At 43.1% G+C, this 16,830-nt stretch overlaps 1 protein-coding gene across 2 annotated transcripts; it reads right to left on the minus strand.

The window, feature by feature from the left end:
• Positions 1-943: 943 nt before the first annotated feature.
• Positions 944-16,401, minus strand: ABHD10 (abhydrolase domain containing 10, depalmitoylase). Of its 2 annotated transcripts, none has more exons than XM_075542540.1 (5): positions 16,103-16,401; positions 13,307-13,490; positions 8,591-8,702; positions 8,006-8,143; positions 944-1,657 (listed from the first exon to the last, which is right to left on the minus strand). In XM_075542540.1, exons 1-5 carry the CDS (start codon positions 16,158-16,160, stop codon positions 1,316-1,318), a joined length of 834 nt encoding a protein of 277 aa, XP_075398655.1. In that variant the 5' UTR covers positions 16,161-16,401; the 3' UTR covers positions 944-1,315. The 2 variants fall into 2 exon arrangements, with proteins under 2 accessions (XP_075398655.1, XP_075398654.1); XM_075542539.1 differs by having other exon boundaries at positions 951-1,657; positions 16,209-16,400.
• Between the last annotated feature and the right edge of the window lie 429 nt (positions 16,402-16,830).

The following is a 16,830-nucleotide window of genomic DNA, read 5'->3' on the forward strand; positions in this document are numbered from 1 at the left end:
CGAGCTGTCTTCAAGGCCTAGACTACTTGCTGACTTCTCATTTGAACCCTTTACCACCCTGCTGATGCCTACATTCACCATTTAAACCAGTCTTTCCTATGTCCTCAATTGTGTGTGACATCATGTTTTACCCTAACAGACATGAACTAAGCAGGATAAGAAATTCCAGTCAAAACTAATAGCTAAAAAAAAAAAATCACAAAACCCCCCAAAAAACCCAATAGCTAAAAAAACCTCACCAACTCAGTAATAGCAAGGTTGACTATTGCTAATACTTTATTTTAAAAAATTGCCTTTCATATTTTCTTACTGATTTCTCCACACTTCAGAATGCCCCAACTGAGGTACCAAGCATTTGGCTATTTACTTATTTAGAGCACATATTAAAAAAGCAAATTTTCTGTAGATAGGCAATATGTAAAGATTTAGTTCAATCAACAGAATATAAAATTTCCCATCATGACTAATATTTATTTAAATAGGACAAATATTTTAAATGATAAAATCAGAAACCAATTGTTGTGGAATGAATTCTGAACCACGGTGCCCCTGCATCTGTCAGATGCGAAATGTTCTCTATAGGGTCCTCAATGATCAGTTTTGCATTAGTAAATCACCAGGATTTTCTTCCAAGGTGCCTCTGGGTAGACTTGAACTACCAACCTTTTGGTTAGCAACACGCAGGGACTCGTTACCAATGACACATCTCCTTACATCACTGTAAAGGTTTTTAGTTAATAAAATCTTGATGATCCTAACTTCAAATGTAACAAGTAATATGTAACTTATAAAGGAACACTATTTTTTGAATTTTATTATTGTGTCAGATATTTGTCTAACCATTTAATATTTTTTCAAAAAGCACTTTTTGTGCTGTATTCTGTGTATTTTAAAATCACGATGTAATTTTAGAAATTCCCGTACATAGTGGTACCGAAAACAGAAACCAAGACTGCAAGCTTTAAGGACAATTCTACGAGGACACTCTGAAGAGTAGGCACAGCTAGATACGCATCAGGAGAGCAACCTTTTAATAAAAACAAAAAGAATTAAACATTGAAGAAAGGAGTAAATTTATTACTAAATAACAGCTGGCGCTCTCTTCACAATTTGTACCATTTGTGCAAAAACATCATTAAATAAAGGTTCAAGTGATATTTACATAATACAGGTAAGGGGGAAAATATTTACATAATACAGGTAAAGGGGGAAATATTTCTTCTCTCGCTTCCGATCTGTAACAGTTTGCATGCTAACTAAGAACGGGGTTCTAGCCAACTACACAATAAAATATTTCTTTATGCCATAACATAATTCAAGATGCCGTGGTAAGCTTGTCAATTAAGTCGTCGATCGTGTAAACAATAAGCTGGATGTCCGCCTTCTCTTTCATCCGGTGGTCACTCTCTTTTCGGAGGATAATATCCACGTCTGTGCTGAGAACGCGGTCAGCAACCTGCATGGAGGTCTGCCAAGGCACCAGGTCATCCTTCATGCCGTGTAGCAAGCGTATGGGGCAGACCACGGGGATGGGGCTGTGCAGCAAGCAGTGGTGCTCTGCTTCCTTAAGGAAGCTGTACTGAAGGCAGTAAACTCCTTCTTCACTGTACTTAGTTGGTATTGACCACTCTCCTTTGATCTCTATTTCCTTTTTCACCTATCAGGGAAAACAGACGGGAAAGAAAGCATGCACTATTAACGCCCATGCTGTCTTTTTCCTTGAGGGAGAAGGAGGTTTTCGTTAGCTGTGTGACTCACAAAGACCCCCACATATTAACAAACACCCACCCCATCCTGACCCTTTCTCATGGTCGGACAGATTGGACTGTTGTGATTACTGGCTGAGTTTTGGAAGTAGACTAGGGTCCTAGTCCGGAAGCTCAGCTAAAGCCTATTCAGCAATGAAGTCCAGTGCAAGGTTCATTGGTCAGAAATGAAACTGAGTCTCCAGCACAGAAGATGAAGAGGGTAACAGTGACTGGCCCCAGGGGAAGGAAGGAGATTAATTATTTTAAGAAGAGGAAGAAAGAAAAACATAACAACAAATTATCAATAAATGAATATTTACTTTTTCAAAGTAAATCAGATACTGTTCCAGCCCAACTAAATGGCAAAAGAGAAGGGGAGAACGTAAAGTGATTTCTCGGAATCAGTTCAGCTACCATTCACATTTATGTAAAATCAAGTATCGAATTAAAAATTACTTAGATTTCAAAATCATATAAACTAAGTGTCCCTATAGGGGAAACAACTGCAGAGGTGAGGAAAGGAGTGGGGAAGAGCAAGTATTGAGCTACAAATAAACAGTAAGACACTGGCTCACATGGGACAATCATGGGAGATCGATGTGATTTCAGGCTGCGTGTTAAGTTGGAGCTTGTACCTTCTAAGTCTTATGGAATGAGAAAAAGTGTTTTGTTTTGGATGATAAATCTTTCAATATGTCCTGAAAACTGAGCAACCCCATTCATTCTACATTATCTTAAAACACTGAATACACTTGGATATTTGATGAATTCCTCCATGTTAGATTACACTTTATTTCAAATGACCTATTGCGTAAGCAAAGGGTAACATGTGAGAAAATAACGGGAAATAAAGACTCACAGAAGAGAGAAGTCACTCATGTGGACACAGGTACTGTTAGGATCCTGGCTTACTTCCCGCATTTTTATACAAGTGTTTGCTTTTGTAACGTAGAAAATATAAAATACATACCGTACATACATTCATATGCAATGTCGGTGCCAATTTGTTAGGGCGGCACACTTACCTGTGGTTTTAGAGATGCTGCGACGAGCTGTTAGAGGCACCCTACGAGTTCCCTGAAATGCCTCTAAGATGATTTCCCATTCCCATTACTGATGCACACTTCCACAGCACCTCTGAGTGTAAAAGCTTCCTGTACACTATCAACTCTGGAATGGTCACAAGAACGTGAGCTAGCAAATCAAGTTTTAAGGCACTTTGAAGCACGTAATATGCAGGGCATTTCTAACAGGGCTCAGCTCTGCTCACACTGGCGTCCTGGTGGCAGAGGAGGTACGCTGCTAATCACCAGGGCAGGCGTTCACTTGTGGGAGAAAGATGAGGCCGTCTGCTTCAGTAAAGTGTGCCGTTTGGGGAACCTCGGGTACACATTCTATTCTGTCCCACAGAGTCCCCGAGCGTTGGGGTTGGTTTTGATTTCCTCATACTACTACTTGTTTCTGAATTTGAGGAATTTTCAGTGATTAGAACTTCGTGTCAGTAATTACTAGTTTAAGTGGAATCAACGCTATTAGTGAAGCATGGAATGAAAAACAGTTGCATTTAAGCGCTCTCCCCCCATTCCCATATGAAAGTTGGACACTCAACATAGAAGACAGAAGAAGAATCGATGCATTCCAAAGTGGTGCTGAAGAATACTCAAAGTACCATGGACTGCCCAAAGGACAAACCAATGGGTCTTGCGAGAAATACGGCCAGAGTGTTTCTTCAAAGCCAGGATGGCGAGACTTCATCTTCCACGCTTTGGACATGTCGGGGAAGACCAGTCCCTGCAGAAGGACGTCACGCTTGGGAAAGTGAGGGACAGCTCAAAGAGGGAAGGCCCCTGGGAGAGGAGGTGACCTCATGCTGCAACTATGGGTTCAAGCACAGGAACCACTGTGCGGCGGCGCAGGACCAGACAGCTTTCCTCTTGTGCACAGGGTCACTGTGGGTCGGCACTGACCCAATGGCCCCTACTCCTCACAGCTGTTGTCAGTCACTGATTTGAATGCATGTCCATTTCAGGAAGAAAGCTAAGCTTACCATATAGTGCATGTCCCCACCCCTTAAAACTACAAATTCCAGAGAGTACAATTAGAATTACTCACAGAAAATGTACAGTACTGACACGTTCTACACTAAGGTTAGTGGGGTTCATACACTCAGATTCCCAATAGCTCTTGGCTCTCGGCGGCCCTCTAGTGGCCAAGGGAAGACACCAGGATTAGCGGCACTGAAGGGGTGGCGGTAGTTTCCACACACACCAGCAGAAACGTGGGTCAACATTCTCCCAAAGCTATCAACACGGTGAAACAACACAAACAAACACAAAGCTCACTCCGCCTCGCCTAGCCATGCCAGGGCTAGCTGTTTGTGTCGCTAAGAAGGGAGCGCAGTTCTACTGTCCCTGCTCTTTCCTTTCACACAAGTTCAAGTGCATCACAGCGCAACTGTTAACGTGGGAGCTAGCAAACCCGGGCCCTGCCACAGTCCCTTAGGGCGTGTCCGCCTTCTATTCATTCTGAGTGGTGCAGATACACACACACGCACGCACGCACACACGCACGCACGCGCATCCACAAAGTTGTCATTTACCAATAATCAAAAAACATTTGGTAAATGAACTCTTTTCCTACAAGGAAGAGCACCGTGACAGTGATCACTGAGTTGGAAGATGCAACCCGGGCCCCAAGGTTGTATGTCGCAGGTGGAATGCTAGGAAACGTTAGCAACAGTAAGTAAACAATTGTGTAAGAGCGAAAAACCCAAATGGTGCAAAGAACTAAAAAAAAAAAAACAACAAGATAAAGGCAAGAAAGACCAACGTTATAGTTTGGCCCTGAGAGGAAACACTAACGTGGGATCTGATTGTTCAGACCATACCATTTCTTAAGAGGCTAGAACCCGGGGCACAGGGCATTGGTGTCTGACTGCAAGCTGACCTTCTGTTATTCAGTCCTGCATATGGCATTTTCCTCTGTTTACTTCTTCCTCTTCTTCTCTATCTGGGTCCGGGGAACTTGCTACAATGCAGATGTGGGGGCCATACCCGCAGCTCTGCATTCAATAGGTCTAGGCTGCAACGGAAGAATCTGCAGCTCTACCAAGTTCTCTGGTGCTGCTGAAGCTACTGGTTTGGGGACCGCACTTTCTGCACCACTGCTGTCAACGCTTCCTCCGCCCCTTTAGTTCCTAAGCTTCACACCTGTCAGGACCCCAGGCCCTTGGTGAGGTATGGGCCCTAGAGACACCCAACTGAACTGTTTCTTAACAAATGCAAACAAAAAGCTAAACACCCTTTCTCTTTGTGTGTGTTAAGAATATCTATAATTGGGAGGGAGGGGGGAAAAAAAAGAGGACCTGATGCGGAGGGCTTACGTGGAGAGCAAATGCTTTGAGAATGATTGGGGCAAGGAATGTACGGATGTGCTTTATACAATTGATGTATGTATATGTGTGGATTGTGATAAGAGTTGTATGAGCCCCTAATAAAATGTAAATAAATGAAAAAAAGAAAATGATGAGGGCAAACAATGTACAGATGTGCTTTATACAATTGATGTATGTATATACATGGACTGTGATAAGAGTTGCATGAGCCCCTAATAAAATGTTTAAAAAAAGAAAAGATACAACCTGGATATATACCCATCATATAGCATCTCCTGGTTCTTCTTAAACAATTGCCTCATGGTCTATTTACAGTTACACACAAGCTTAACCAGCATTCCTCGAAATGTTTCCATAGTTCGTTACGACACAGACAGAAAACACCTTTGTAGGATCAATAAAATATAAATAAGCATAAAAAATATATCTCTAGTAAAACATTTACCATATTGAACTCTTTCCATGAATATAATTCAGTGTCATTAATATATTTTAATTAGGCATTCATCTGCTAAAGAATCCTCAGGTTGTTTCCACTTCTTAGCTATTGTGAATAACATTAAAATGAACAATGGTATACAAGTATCTGTTTGAATCCTGTTTTCAATTTTTTGCGACATATAACTAGGGGTACAATTGCTAGGTGTTATGCCAGTTCTCCATTGTTTATCTGTCACTTTGTCATACTGTAGGGGGGGGGGGTTGCATGTTCTGTGAAGCTAGAAGTGAGGCCACCAGTATTCCAAATATTAATAGGGTAGCTCATGGTGAACACGTGGCAGCAGGCTTTCAGACTAAAAGTGGACTGTCCACTTCTGAGGGACTGGCTACCCAAACCTGTCAGATATAACGACACATGAAGAGCCCCTCGGATTAGAAGGCCCTCAAAATACAATTGAGGAAGAGCTGTCTCCTCCAAGAAGAATCAATGGATGGAGTAAAGCTTTCAGAACTTCATTTTCTGATGGAGCATGACTTAAATAAGACCAGCTATAAACGTCAACTAAGTGGGATATGGAACATTTGAATTATGAATCTAGGAAAAGAGGAATTCATCAAAAATGAAATGGAATGCGTAAGGATTTATGTTGTATCATATGATCTCCCTTTTGACCCATTTTAAAGCTGTTTTAATGATTTTTAAAAAGGGAACGGGAAATGCATGGCTGGCCGCTCTGGTGAATCCCTTGACCACGGACCAGGGATGGAAAGGGCCCTGCTGTCATGGAGCATGTCACGGAGAAGGCACTGCAACCTGTCATTTGATCTCCCTTATGACCTATTTAAATTTGCTTTTCATCGTGTTTTGTTTTTGATTGAACTTTTTGTCTATGTTACTTTGTTACTAGTTCATTTTCTTAAAAGATGTTTTTCTGTGTATGAAATCCAGGTTAGGTTAAATCTAGAGAGACAGTAATGGGATTAATGATTGCTTAGGGGTGTGGCAGGGAAGGCTGGAAGGAAATGGGGAGGTAGTAAATGTAAGAAGAAAATGTTCTAAGACTCATTGTGGTGATGCCTATATAATTCCTCTAGAAATGACTGAACTGCTGAATTGCCTGTATGCATATATGAATTATATGCCAATTAAACCACTGACAAATTAATTAAAAAAGGACATATCCTAAGCTGATATGGCTGATATTGACCATTCTGAATCAGAAAATCCTAAGGTTTACTATGACAGGCACGACAATGACAAATTTGAGAGCAATGACACTGTTCCTGGCCATAAAGAACATTTCAGGATCTAGCTTGACACAAAATGCTGTCTGTGAGAGGATCATAGCAATATGCCGACAAGGAAGTCCAAGTAATGCAACAAACTATTACTCAAATTTGCAAACCAGCCACTAAAGCTAGAAGAAATTAAAGAATTCTACCACATTCTTCAACAAATTCTCCACAGCAGATACCTGTTTTCCACAACATAAACAGTGACTGTACACATGGACCTAGCTAGATGGAAACAAACTGACTACTTCTATGGGAATCAATGACAGAGAAACTCGGCATCATTACTTTACAGGAGACCTGGAGCTGACTGGGGAATAGACCACCAATTAATTGATCAAATGCAATTTCAAGATGAAGTTCTGAACTTCACAAGAGCCGAAATTCAACCGAAAGTAAGTATATCCCATTGGAATTTCTAGAACATCTCTCAGACAGATTAGGTGCAGCAGACACTAAGAACAGAAGACCTGAGGAGCCGTGAGGTGACATTGAGATTATCAGACACAGAGAAAGCAGGTCACTAAAAAGACAAGAGAGAAAGACCACCAAATTGGATGTCACAAAAGACTCCGAAACTTGCTCGTGAGTGTCCCAAAGTAAATGGAAGAAATTAGTACAAAAACCTAAAAAGAACGTGTCAAAGGACAGGGCAAGAAGGCAAGTATAAAGAAATGACCTGGAGTAGAAAGCCAAACCAGGAAGAACATGCCCAGCAAACATCACGTCGAAGATCTGAAGGGCGCAATTCACAATCCAAATAAATGTGATTAGCAAGAAAAATGTTTTTATACAGAAAGCTTAAGAGTGTAATTTCGTTAATGAGATTCAAATGTTGAGCCAATTCCGCACGGCTGCTCTGTGTTTCTGCCACGGGTCCTCCATCTCTAAGTATTTCTGTAAAAGTGCTGTGCTTCTTTCACTGACCACAGCCTGTATTCGACAAGGCGATCTGAAGGGACCAGGAGGGAAAGAACACCTTTAACAAGAAGCTAACTAGTCTTTGTACACAAAAAGGGAGTGAAGGTAAGCCTAAGAAGTCCAAGACAAGACAGCAAACAGAAAGAGGACAGGCACAGAGGGTCACGGGAGGTGTACATGGAGCCTGTTGGACTGGAGTGTGACTTACCTCAACAGAAAGCTGATTAAACTGCGTCACAAAAGTGTCTGCAGCGGTAGCCACCCCAATCAGCGCGGCCACCTTTTCTGGCCGGGCAATGGCCGTGTGGAGCATAAGCCAGCCACCCAGGCTAGATCCAACGAGTATCTGAACATAAAAAGATGGACAGTTTTCAAAAGGAGTCTTTCCTTGCACACAGAGAGCAATTCATTAGAGATTTACCGTATATACTCATGTATAAGCTCAGTTTTTCAGCACACTTTAAAAGCAGTTTTTGTGGTAAAGGTAGGTACCTCAGCTGATATTTGGGTCAGCTTATACTTGAGTGTATACGGTATGTACTCCCCCCACCCCTTTACATCTACATGTGGCTCCCACAGACTTTACTATTTGGCAGGAAGTAGAGTTAAATATTATATATGTGTGTGTGTGTAACTATATAAGTATTTGTTCCATAAGAAGGCATGGAAAGTTTGTACACAACTAAAATGCTACTTACATATCATTAGAAAATGAAAATGATATACCAATTTAAGTAATATTTGGTATTTTTAAAACTTAAAACATTAAATAATATTTAACATAAGTAGCCACCTGTGGCCCATCAGCTAACTCATCAATTATAGAAAGAACATCTTTCCTCCATTTCCCGACTGTGCATTCGCGTAAAATGCCATCTGATTGTCCGATTCCCGAGTAATCAAACCTGAAAAAGAAACAAAAAAATATATATGTGCACACACATACACCTATCAATAGATTACACCTAATTTTTAGGCATTATTCTAATGTCTACAGTGCATTAAATGATCAACCAGTTTCTAGTTCAGCACATCCTATTAGCTTAACCTTCAACAAGCTCGCTCCTCTATCCAATGTTTCTCATTTCCTCCACTGCAACAGCAGCATCTTAATTAGTAGAAACTAACGTTACTGTTTCACTCGTACAGCCTCCACACAGCAGGGACCCTTTTAAAACAAGAATCTTGTCTGCCACAACCCCATCCAAGGCCTTCTGGAACTATTAGAATACAATCCAGTCCCTACAACGCCCTGACCGCCTCTGGGATCTCAGTTCTTACCTGTCTCTTGTGCCCAGCCGTACCTTCCCTTTCCTTCTGGAAGTACACGGGTTGAACCACGTTTCTACCCAGCGACGGTTACATCAGCTTTGCCTCTACATGGAGTACTCTACCTCCACACAGCCTCACGTCAACCCAGGCTCTGGTTCAAACATTACATCCTCAGAAAGATTTCCCTGACCATCCGATCTAAAATTACGTACCTCCTTCAATCACGGTTTTATTTTGTAGCATTTCCCGCCACTGGGCAATGTGTATTCTGATTGTTCGTTTGTGCTGTGTCAGCTCCACAATAGAGGAAGCTCCACGGAGGTCCTTTGTTTGCTCCCCCCTGCTTCTCCAGGGCCCACATCAGCACCTCACATGCTAAGTGTTCAGGACGGATTTACCAAGGGCAGGGAGAAGTCCAAAATCCCTGTTATCATCACTCACCTGTGTACCCCAGGAGCACCGGTGGTGCAATCCACAACTGCTAACTGTGAGGCCAACAGTTCAAACCCCCCCGCCGCTCTGCGGGAGCATAAGACTCTCTACTCCCATAAGGAGTTACAGACTTGGAACCCTGCAGGGGCAGTTCTGCTCTGTCCTAGAGGGCGGCCGAGTCAGGGGACTTGATGGCAGTGAGTTTGGTTTGGGACCCATGCACTGAGTTTGCTTTTCACACTTCCTAGTTCCTTAGGCTGAAGTCTATCTGATCTTCAAGGAGCCCTGGTGGCAGAGTGAGCTATGTGTTGGTCGGCTGGCCTCACGGCAGCAGTTTGAAGGCCCTAGCTGCTCTGTAAGGAGAGAGAGAGATTTAGAGCCTTGGAAACTCCCGGGGCAGGGCTACCGTCCTCAAGGGCTGCCGTGAGTTAGAATCGATGGCAGTGCGTGCATCTGGGGTTTGGCTCACATGCCCCAATTCAGTATATCACCAGGCACCACATCAGCATCATGGATTACCAAAGCCCTATTCGTATTCCACTATTTGCAACTTCTGGATGAGTCATTTCATGACCCTGTGCATCCTAAAAAGCCTGCCTTCCCTACCCACACTCCCAGTCATCCAGGACACGTCGCCCTCTGAGCAATTGTCGTGGGCACTCTCTGCTTGCTCCACTCAGTGCCACACTGTCCGCTGCATGGACACACTGACTGCTCAGGCTGTGCTACCGCCACGCTTCCCACACCGGCCGCCCTCCGACTAGCATGCCGGTTTCCCGGGCAGGAGACTCTGTTCCGATGTCTGTCCTCAGGGTGCAGAAGAAAGCTCTTCCTGGCTCTTCACTTCCTCTTTGATTAGAATTTTGTATGGCCATATCTTGGTGCACGTTTTTGTCATCTTAAACCTTTATTATGGAAGCAGATTAAGACTACCTACCTCTGTGCTAGCTCTGACTTCATTGTCTCTCCACACTAATCTGCTTTACACCTGTCAGGGTTGGTCTTTTATATTAGCTGGAGATAGCAGGCCTTTCTGTGGCTCCCTGTGATGTACTGCATTGGCCCTTGTTTCCTTGACCATTATACTCTGGTCATCTCAGAGCTTTTAGCACATCCTCAGAGGAAGCTACTGCAATCGCCAAACTGAGCGACTTGCTTTTACTAAATTATGACCCACGCCCTCTGGTTTCTGGTGGACTGCTCAGGCTCTTTTCCTTCACCGGGAAGACCTTTTCGTAACGCCCAAGGCTTGTCCCCCTCCAGGTTCCAGTTCAAATGAACCTTTTGGGGGGACAAAGACTTCCTAAATATGTCAGGGGGAAAGTTTTCTCCCCTGTGACACTTCTACAGACTTAATTTCTATCAGCTACAGGCAACATACTTTATCCTGTGTTCTGCCACAGTTTGGGTGCAGGCCATTGTAAGGTACTTTCAGAGTAAATCTCACTATCTTACTTTTGCAGCCTGGTATGATGACTCCCATACCAGACGATATATGCGTACAGAACAAATACTAGGGAAAAGTACAAAGTAAAATACCTTCGATTACTTTCTTCATGATCTGACCTGGCTTGTCCTTCAGTGGATATAAGGTACAGAACAAACACAAGGGTCCCAGTGGCCCAGTGATTCAAGGGCTTGGCCATCAACCACAAGGTTGATGGTTTAAACCCACCAGCTGCTCCCCTTGGGAGAAAGGTGTGAGGTGAGGTCTGCTTCTACAGACAGTTACAGTCTTGGAACCCACATGGGACAGTTCCGCTCTGTCCAATAAGGTCACCGAGGGTCAGAACTGACTCAAGAGACAGTAGATTTGATCTGGGGTATAGCATATCGTTTTAGGGAGAAGGTATGTAGAAGTGAGAGAAAGTAACAAGACACTAAAATGATGGTGATAAAATGATTTGGGATCCTTAGGAAGTAGGGCAAGGCAGCAGTTTGACATCAGATGTTTCCCCATGATCCAGGGCACACAGAAAACCGTGTGAAGGGAGAGGTGAGGAAGCCACCAATCAATGCTTTCCTTCCTCCTCCTCGGGAGACCATAACGTATTAATACCTGTTGTACGTTGTACAGATGGATACCTTACCAACACATGAGGACGTAAAATACTGATGACGCCCTTTCACCAAGGAAAACTTTACTAGGGTGGCTAATAGGTTGCAAATAAATTTTTTAAAAAATCAATTCTTGCTAAATTCTAACAGAGACAAAGTACACGTAAAGTACTTTGCAACTTTGAAACGCGGTAACACAAGCTCTGTCCTGACAGCCTCAATGTTCCAAGACGTCATCCTAAATCTAAAATTAAAACTTCTACTAGAAATAACGGTTAGAGACAACTGCCCTGGAACCATGTGGCACATTCCTGAGCTCTGACCTGATCACACGCTAGACGTGGTGACGGAAAATGCAGGCACTATTTTCATATAGCCACACATACCATTTCTTATATAAAATCAGACATCTCCTCGTCAACAATTCACCTAGATAGCCAGAGACAACAAAAGACGACTGAGACAACGATGGCACACTGGTCAGCATTTTGAAGACACCATTCCTAATAAGCAGCTTCAGCACAGTCAGTGGTAACAGTGACTAAACTGCAATGAAGTCTGAGTAAGTGAATAAAAGGGAACTTAAACTTTTATAGCAGAGGGTTGTTAAAGGCATACTTCATTTTTAGAAATAATTTCCAATTTATAGAAAGCTTACCAAAATAAAAATAATACGCATGTATCCTTTACTCGGACTCGCCTATTTTTACACGGGCCTTCATCTGCTTCATCGTTTATATTACACCAGGGTAAGTAAACACACTGCTACAAAAACATAGAAACCTGTATGAAGCACAAATACCAAGGTGTAAGCTACTATTGACAAGTTAGGTCTCGGCCTACGAGCCTCTGAAAGAAGTGTTTCCATTGTTCTAGCCCTGTCCCAGTGGATTCTGGGATTTCCACAACCCGTGGCCATCAAGTTGATTCTGACACGTCCTGAATCTATACGGAGTTTCTGGGCTTATACACCTTTATGGGCATAGATAGCCTCAACTTGCTCCCGAGAGGCAGCTGGTGGGCTTGAACTGCCAACCCGGCAGTTAGTGCAACACTTGCCCAATCACACACCAGGGAGCAAGGTGAAAGTTTCTGCTCCTCCAAAGCAGCTTTTCCTCAGGGTCAGAACTGGCTCTGGCTGTGTGACTGATACTAATTTTACCTTTCTTTTAAAGACATACATTAGAAGTAAAGTAGTAAGTAACGTTCAAATAAAAGTCCTAACGTCGCCAGCGAAAAATCAGATTACATGCATACAAGGAGCACAGCAACATTAGCTGTGACATCCATTTCCTGTGATGGAAGTTACTGCATCTAGAAGGTGGAGTTCACCTCGTTCTCTGAAGATGTATTACAGTCCTTGACAGGACTGTCCCCGTGGCACAAAGAACTTGTTAAAAAGAAGGAAGCACCCCAAGCGCCCAATTACCACAAAATACCACTTACCGTATATACTCGAGAATAAGCCTACCTGAAAATCAGTCGAGGCACCAAATTTTACCACAAATGCTGCATTCAAAATGTGCTGAAAAAACTCAGCTTATACATGAGTATATACGGTAGCTGGAGCTAGAAGAGAGAACTTTTAGAGGAACCAAAGTCAAGTCCCAAGTTAAAGCTTACAGATCACTAATAGAAGTTAATCTATAAAAATGCTGGCATTTAATGCCATTGGCCAGAGCAGAACTAGTGCTCCATTTTTGTGCTGCGTGGTTGCCATGTCTTCTCTGAAATGTACAGCTCCTACCTTATACAGGCGTGGCCCAGCGATTTGCAAAACTCCTCGACTGCCAGTGCTTTTGTACTGTCCATTTTAGAGAGATAGCCAGGGATGAAGATAACGCCTGGGCTTTTGCCTTTGAGCTTCGCGTACGCCAGGTTTGGAAGGTCTGGTCGATTAAGGAAAGACAGTGATGTCTTTTGCCTGCAAGCTAAAAAAAAGTATACAAAATATAAACTATATTTTGCAAATACAGTATGGAAAACCCTAATTTCAATTCTAACTTTCTGAATTGATGTCAAATAATCTATTTGTTTAATAGGAAAAGCAGACTTCAGGTATTCAAGCCACACGTCTGTCCAAGAGATTTTAGTTTTAAAACTGTGCCAAAATCAGTGCCTTCCTGAGCAAGGTCCATTCTTGACTCTTCCAAAATACACAATGGGGGATGTTTCAAGGCAACAAGGCAGAGACTCATCAAAAATGTCTTTTTTTTCCTGTTGCTGCTTTATTAGTTGGCCTCAATCCTATCAATCAACATTTAGATGGCTTTATCCTGGTGAAGTTTTCGTCTGTATTTGTTTAATGTCTGAACAGTTTTACACCCTCCACTTCTCAGGAAGGAGGTTTGGCCTGCTTGTTAAAGACTGCTTGAAAGATAGAGCGCCGTGACCCTACTTGGTACTGGTTCCCACCCCCTTAAATCACGGGGCCATGGGCACAATTATAAATCTTTATCAAGTAGTTTCTTACAAGTGACTTTGAATAACATGCAGAAGTCTCATACTGAAAAGAGATTTTTCATAGAACACTGCAAACACTTTTTGTTGGTTTGCCTTTCTGTGAATGGGACGCAGGCATCTGACTGCAACAGCTTAGCAGATATTTAAAGGTTCATTTTTTTTTTAACAAATGGTTTTTGTTACACCTGTAAAATCAATACTAGTTCTTAAAAAATAAATCTTTTTAACATCATTTATAATCCTATCCTTCCAAAGCATTAGGTCAGCAGTTCTCAACCTGTGGGTCACCTACCCCTTTGGGGGTTGAACGGCCCTTTCACAGGTGTCACCTGAGACCATCAGAAAACATATTCCCGATAGTCTTATGAACTGAGACACGGCTCCTGTCTCCAGTAGGATCCACCCACATGCAGATACGCCCACAGGAGTCCCCTGCGTGAAGATTGTTACCCATGCTACACCATGCTTCAAGACAAAATTTCATTCGTCATTAGAAATATTTCACTATAGTTACATATTGTTTTGTGATCAACCACTATGCTTTAATTATGTTCAATTTGTAACAATGAAAATACATCCTGCATATCAGATATTTACATTACAATTCGTAACAGTGGCAAAATTACAGTGATGTAGCAATGAAAATAATTTTATGGTTGGGGATCACCACAACCTGAGGAACTGTATTAAAGGGTCGTGGCATTAGGAAAGTTGAAATCCACTGCATTAAGTCTATGCATGTCCTTCCAGTCCCTTTACAGGACCAGCAAATCTTAAATATGTCACATATAGTAATAATATATATGTATGCATGTGCATGTGTATAAAGGTGTCTTCTGATTCTTTGTTTACATAAAACTCTCTTCCAGGTGCAAGTTTTCCCCATTTTAGATCTGAGAAGTTAAACTAAAAAAAACAAAAAAACAATTATAGGCCATAAAGCTATTTGTTTTACATGTAAGGATTTTTTAAATAGGATTTTTTAAAAGGAAATAGGACAAATGTAGAAGCTTTCATGAAAAAATGGGATTAAGTAGGGGCCAATGATGATGTATGCATCATAAAGGCTGGCAGATTACATCAGCAAAAAATTCATTTCGGATTCTTAGCTCAGCGTTGACAAAAACAAAATGAAACACCTTTCCTGTCTTTTTTCAGCTATCTCAACAAAGGAATTTCCAGACACAGTTATAATTTATGTAATCTTGGCTTAAGGGGACAGACTCTTGTGCTATAAAGATTAGCTCAAAGTCTGGTGTGCAAGAGCTCAATGAATGCTTGCGGCAGAGACAGGGTATATTAAACTCCAGTTTAAGGAACTAACTCGTTATACTTCACGCACTTTTGGACTGTGTATAATTAAATGTAAGTGAAATTAATTATAAGCAGTATCGGTGGTACAAATGTTAAGTGCTTCACCGGCTTGCTAACCCAAAAGTCCAATAGCCAGAATCCATGGCGCAATGATGATGGCCAAGGGCGCCTGGGCGGGCAGTTTCATCAGATTACATGGCGTGGCTATCCAAGTTTAAAAATGTTCATCCAAACCAAGTATGTACCTGAAAGACATAAATCCCCACTCCCAGGCACCATGCATCTGCCGAGGCCAATGTTTTTACATATCATATCCTTTTCATTTTTGGATATCTATATTATATATGTATGTGTACATATTATACATAATATGTATAGCTATGGTGTATATATATAAAATCTAATTTATACATAATTAGAAAGATGGGCTATACACGACGCTGTCGGTAGAAGGGGTTAAGGACCAAACACAAGATAAAGGAAATGTTCAGGTTCTGATTTCCGGCCCCCAATTCTAGCTTTCTTTGCGGAAAATAACATGTCTATTTCATTGAGTGGGGGCCAGCAGAATATAAAATTAGACCTCATGCGAGCGTCTACACGGCGCATGTCTCACGTTCAAAGTCCCCTAAACGAGGTAGTCCAGGTTGTCCCGAGCCTTCCCACTCGAACTGAGCGGGGACCAAAGCAAAGGCAAAAAGCGGGCCACTCATCCACGGAACAACTTAGTGGGGTGCACAGGTTGATTTTCCCGGTGGACGCTTACCGCCGCGGAGGCCCGGCCAGGGCCCAGACGCGCCCGGTGGGGCAGGGCGTGGGAGCATGTTAAACGGGGCGCCCCAAACGCGCACGCCTGCCTTTCTGACACTGACCTGGGAACCAACGTGGCACCCCTTCGAGCTTCCGTGCTAGGAAGCCATGGGGACCGAAAGAAACAGCCGCCCAAGCCCAGCGCCGACAGGGCGCCCAGGCCGCCAAGGCAGTGGCCCCCAGGCCAGCCATCCTCCCAGCCGCCCGGGCGCCCGCACAAGCTCTGCAGAGCCAGGAAACGGACGCAGGCTGGGCAGTGCGCATGCGCCGTCGGCTGCAGGTGGAGTTTAGGGAAGAGCGCATGCGCCGTCGGCTGCAGGGCGGAGCTTGTGAAAGGGCGCGTGCGCCGTCGGCCGCAGGGTGGAACTTGGAGAAGGGTGCATGCGCCATCGGCTGCAGGGCGGAGCTTGTGAAAGGGCGCGTGCGCCGTCGGCTACAGGGTGGAGTTTTTGAAAGGGCACCGGGTCCGATTTCAGCACTGGGAGCGCACATGCGCAGAGTGGTGTCGCTCTCGGGCGCTGGTGGAATACTGCAGGTTAAATTTTGTGTTGAATCGTCCTCGGTGAGTTCTTTCTCAGATGTCCAGGAAAGGAATCGCCACCCAGACTGCTTACAAGTGAACCATCTCATCTTTTTACGGAGCGGAAGCGTCCTGGCTGTACGGATAGACCCAGTAATCGTCTT

This window comes from Tenrec ecaudatus, chromosome 2 (genome assembly GCF_050624435.1).
Source record: "Tenrec ecaudatus isolate mTenEca1 chromosome 2, mTenEca1.hap1, whole genome shotgun sequence".
In the NCBI taxonomy this organism is placed as follows: Eukaryota; Metazoa; Chordata; class Mammalia; order Afrosoricida; family Tenrecidae; genus Tenrec; species Tenrec ecaudatus.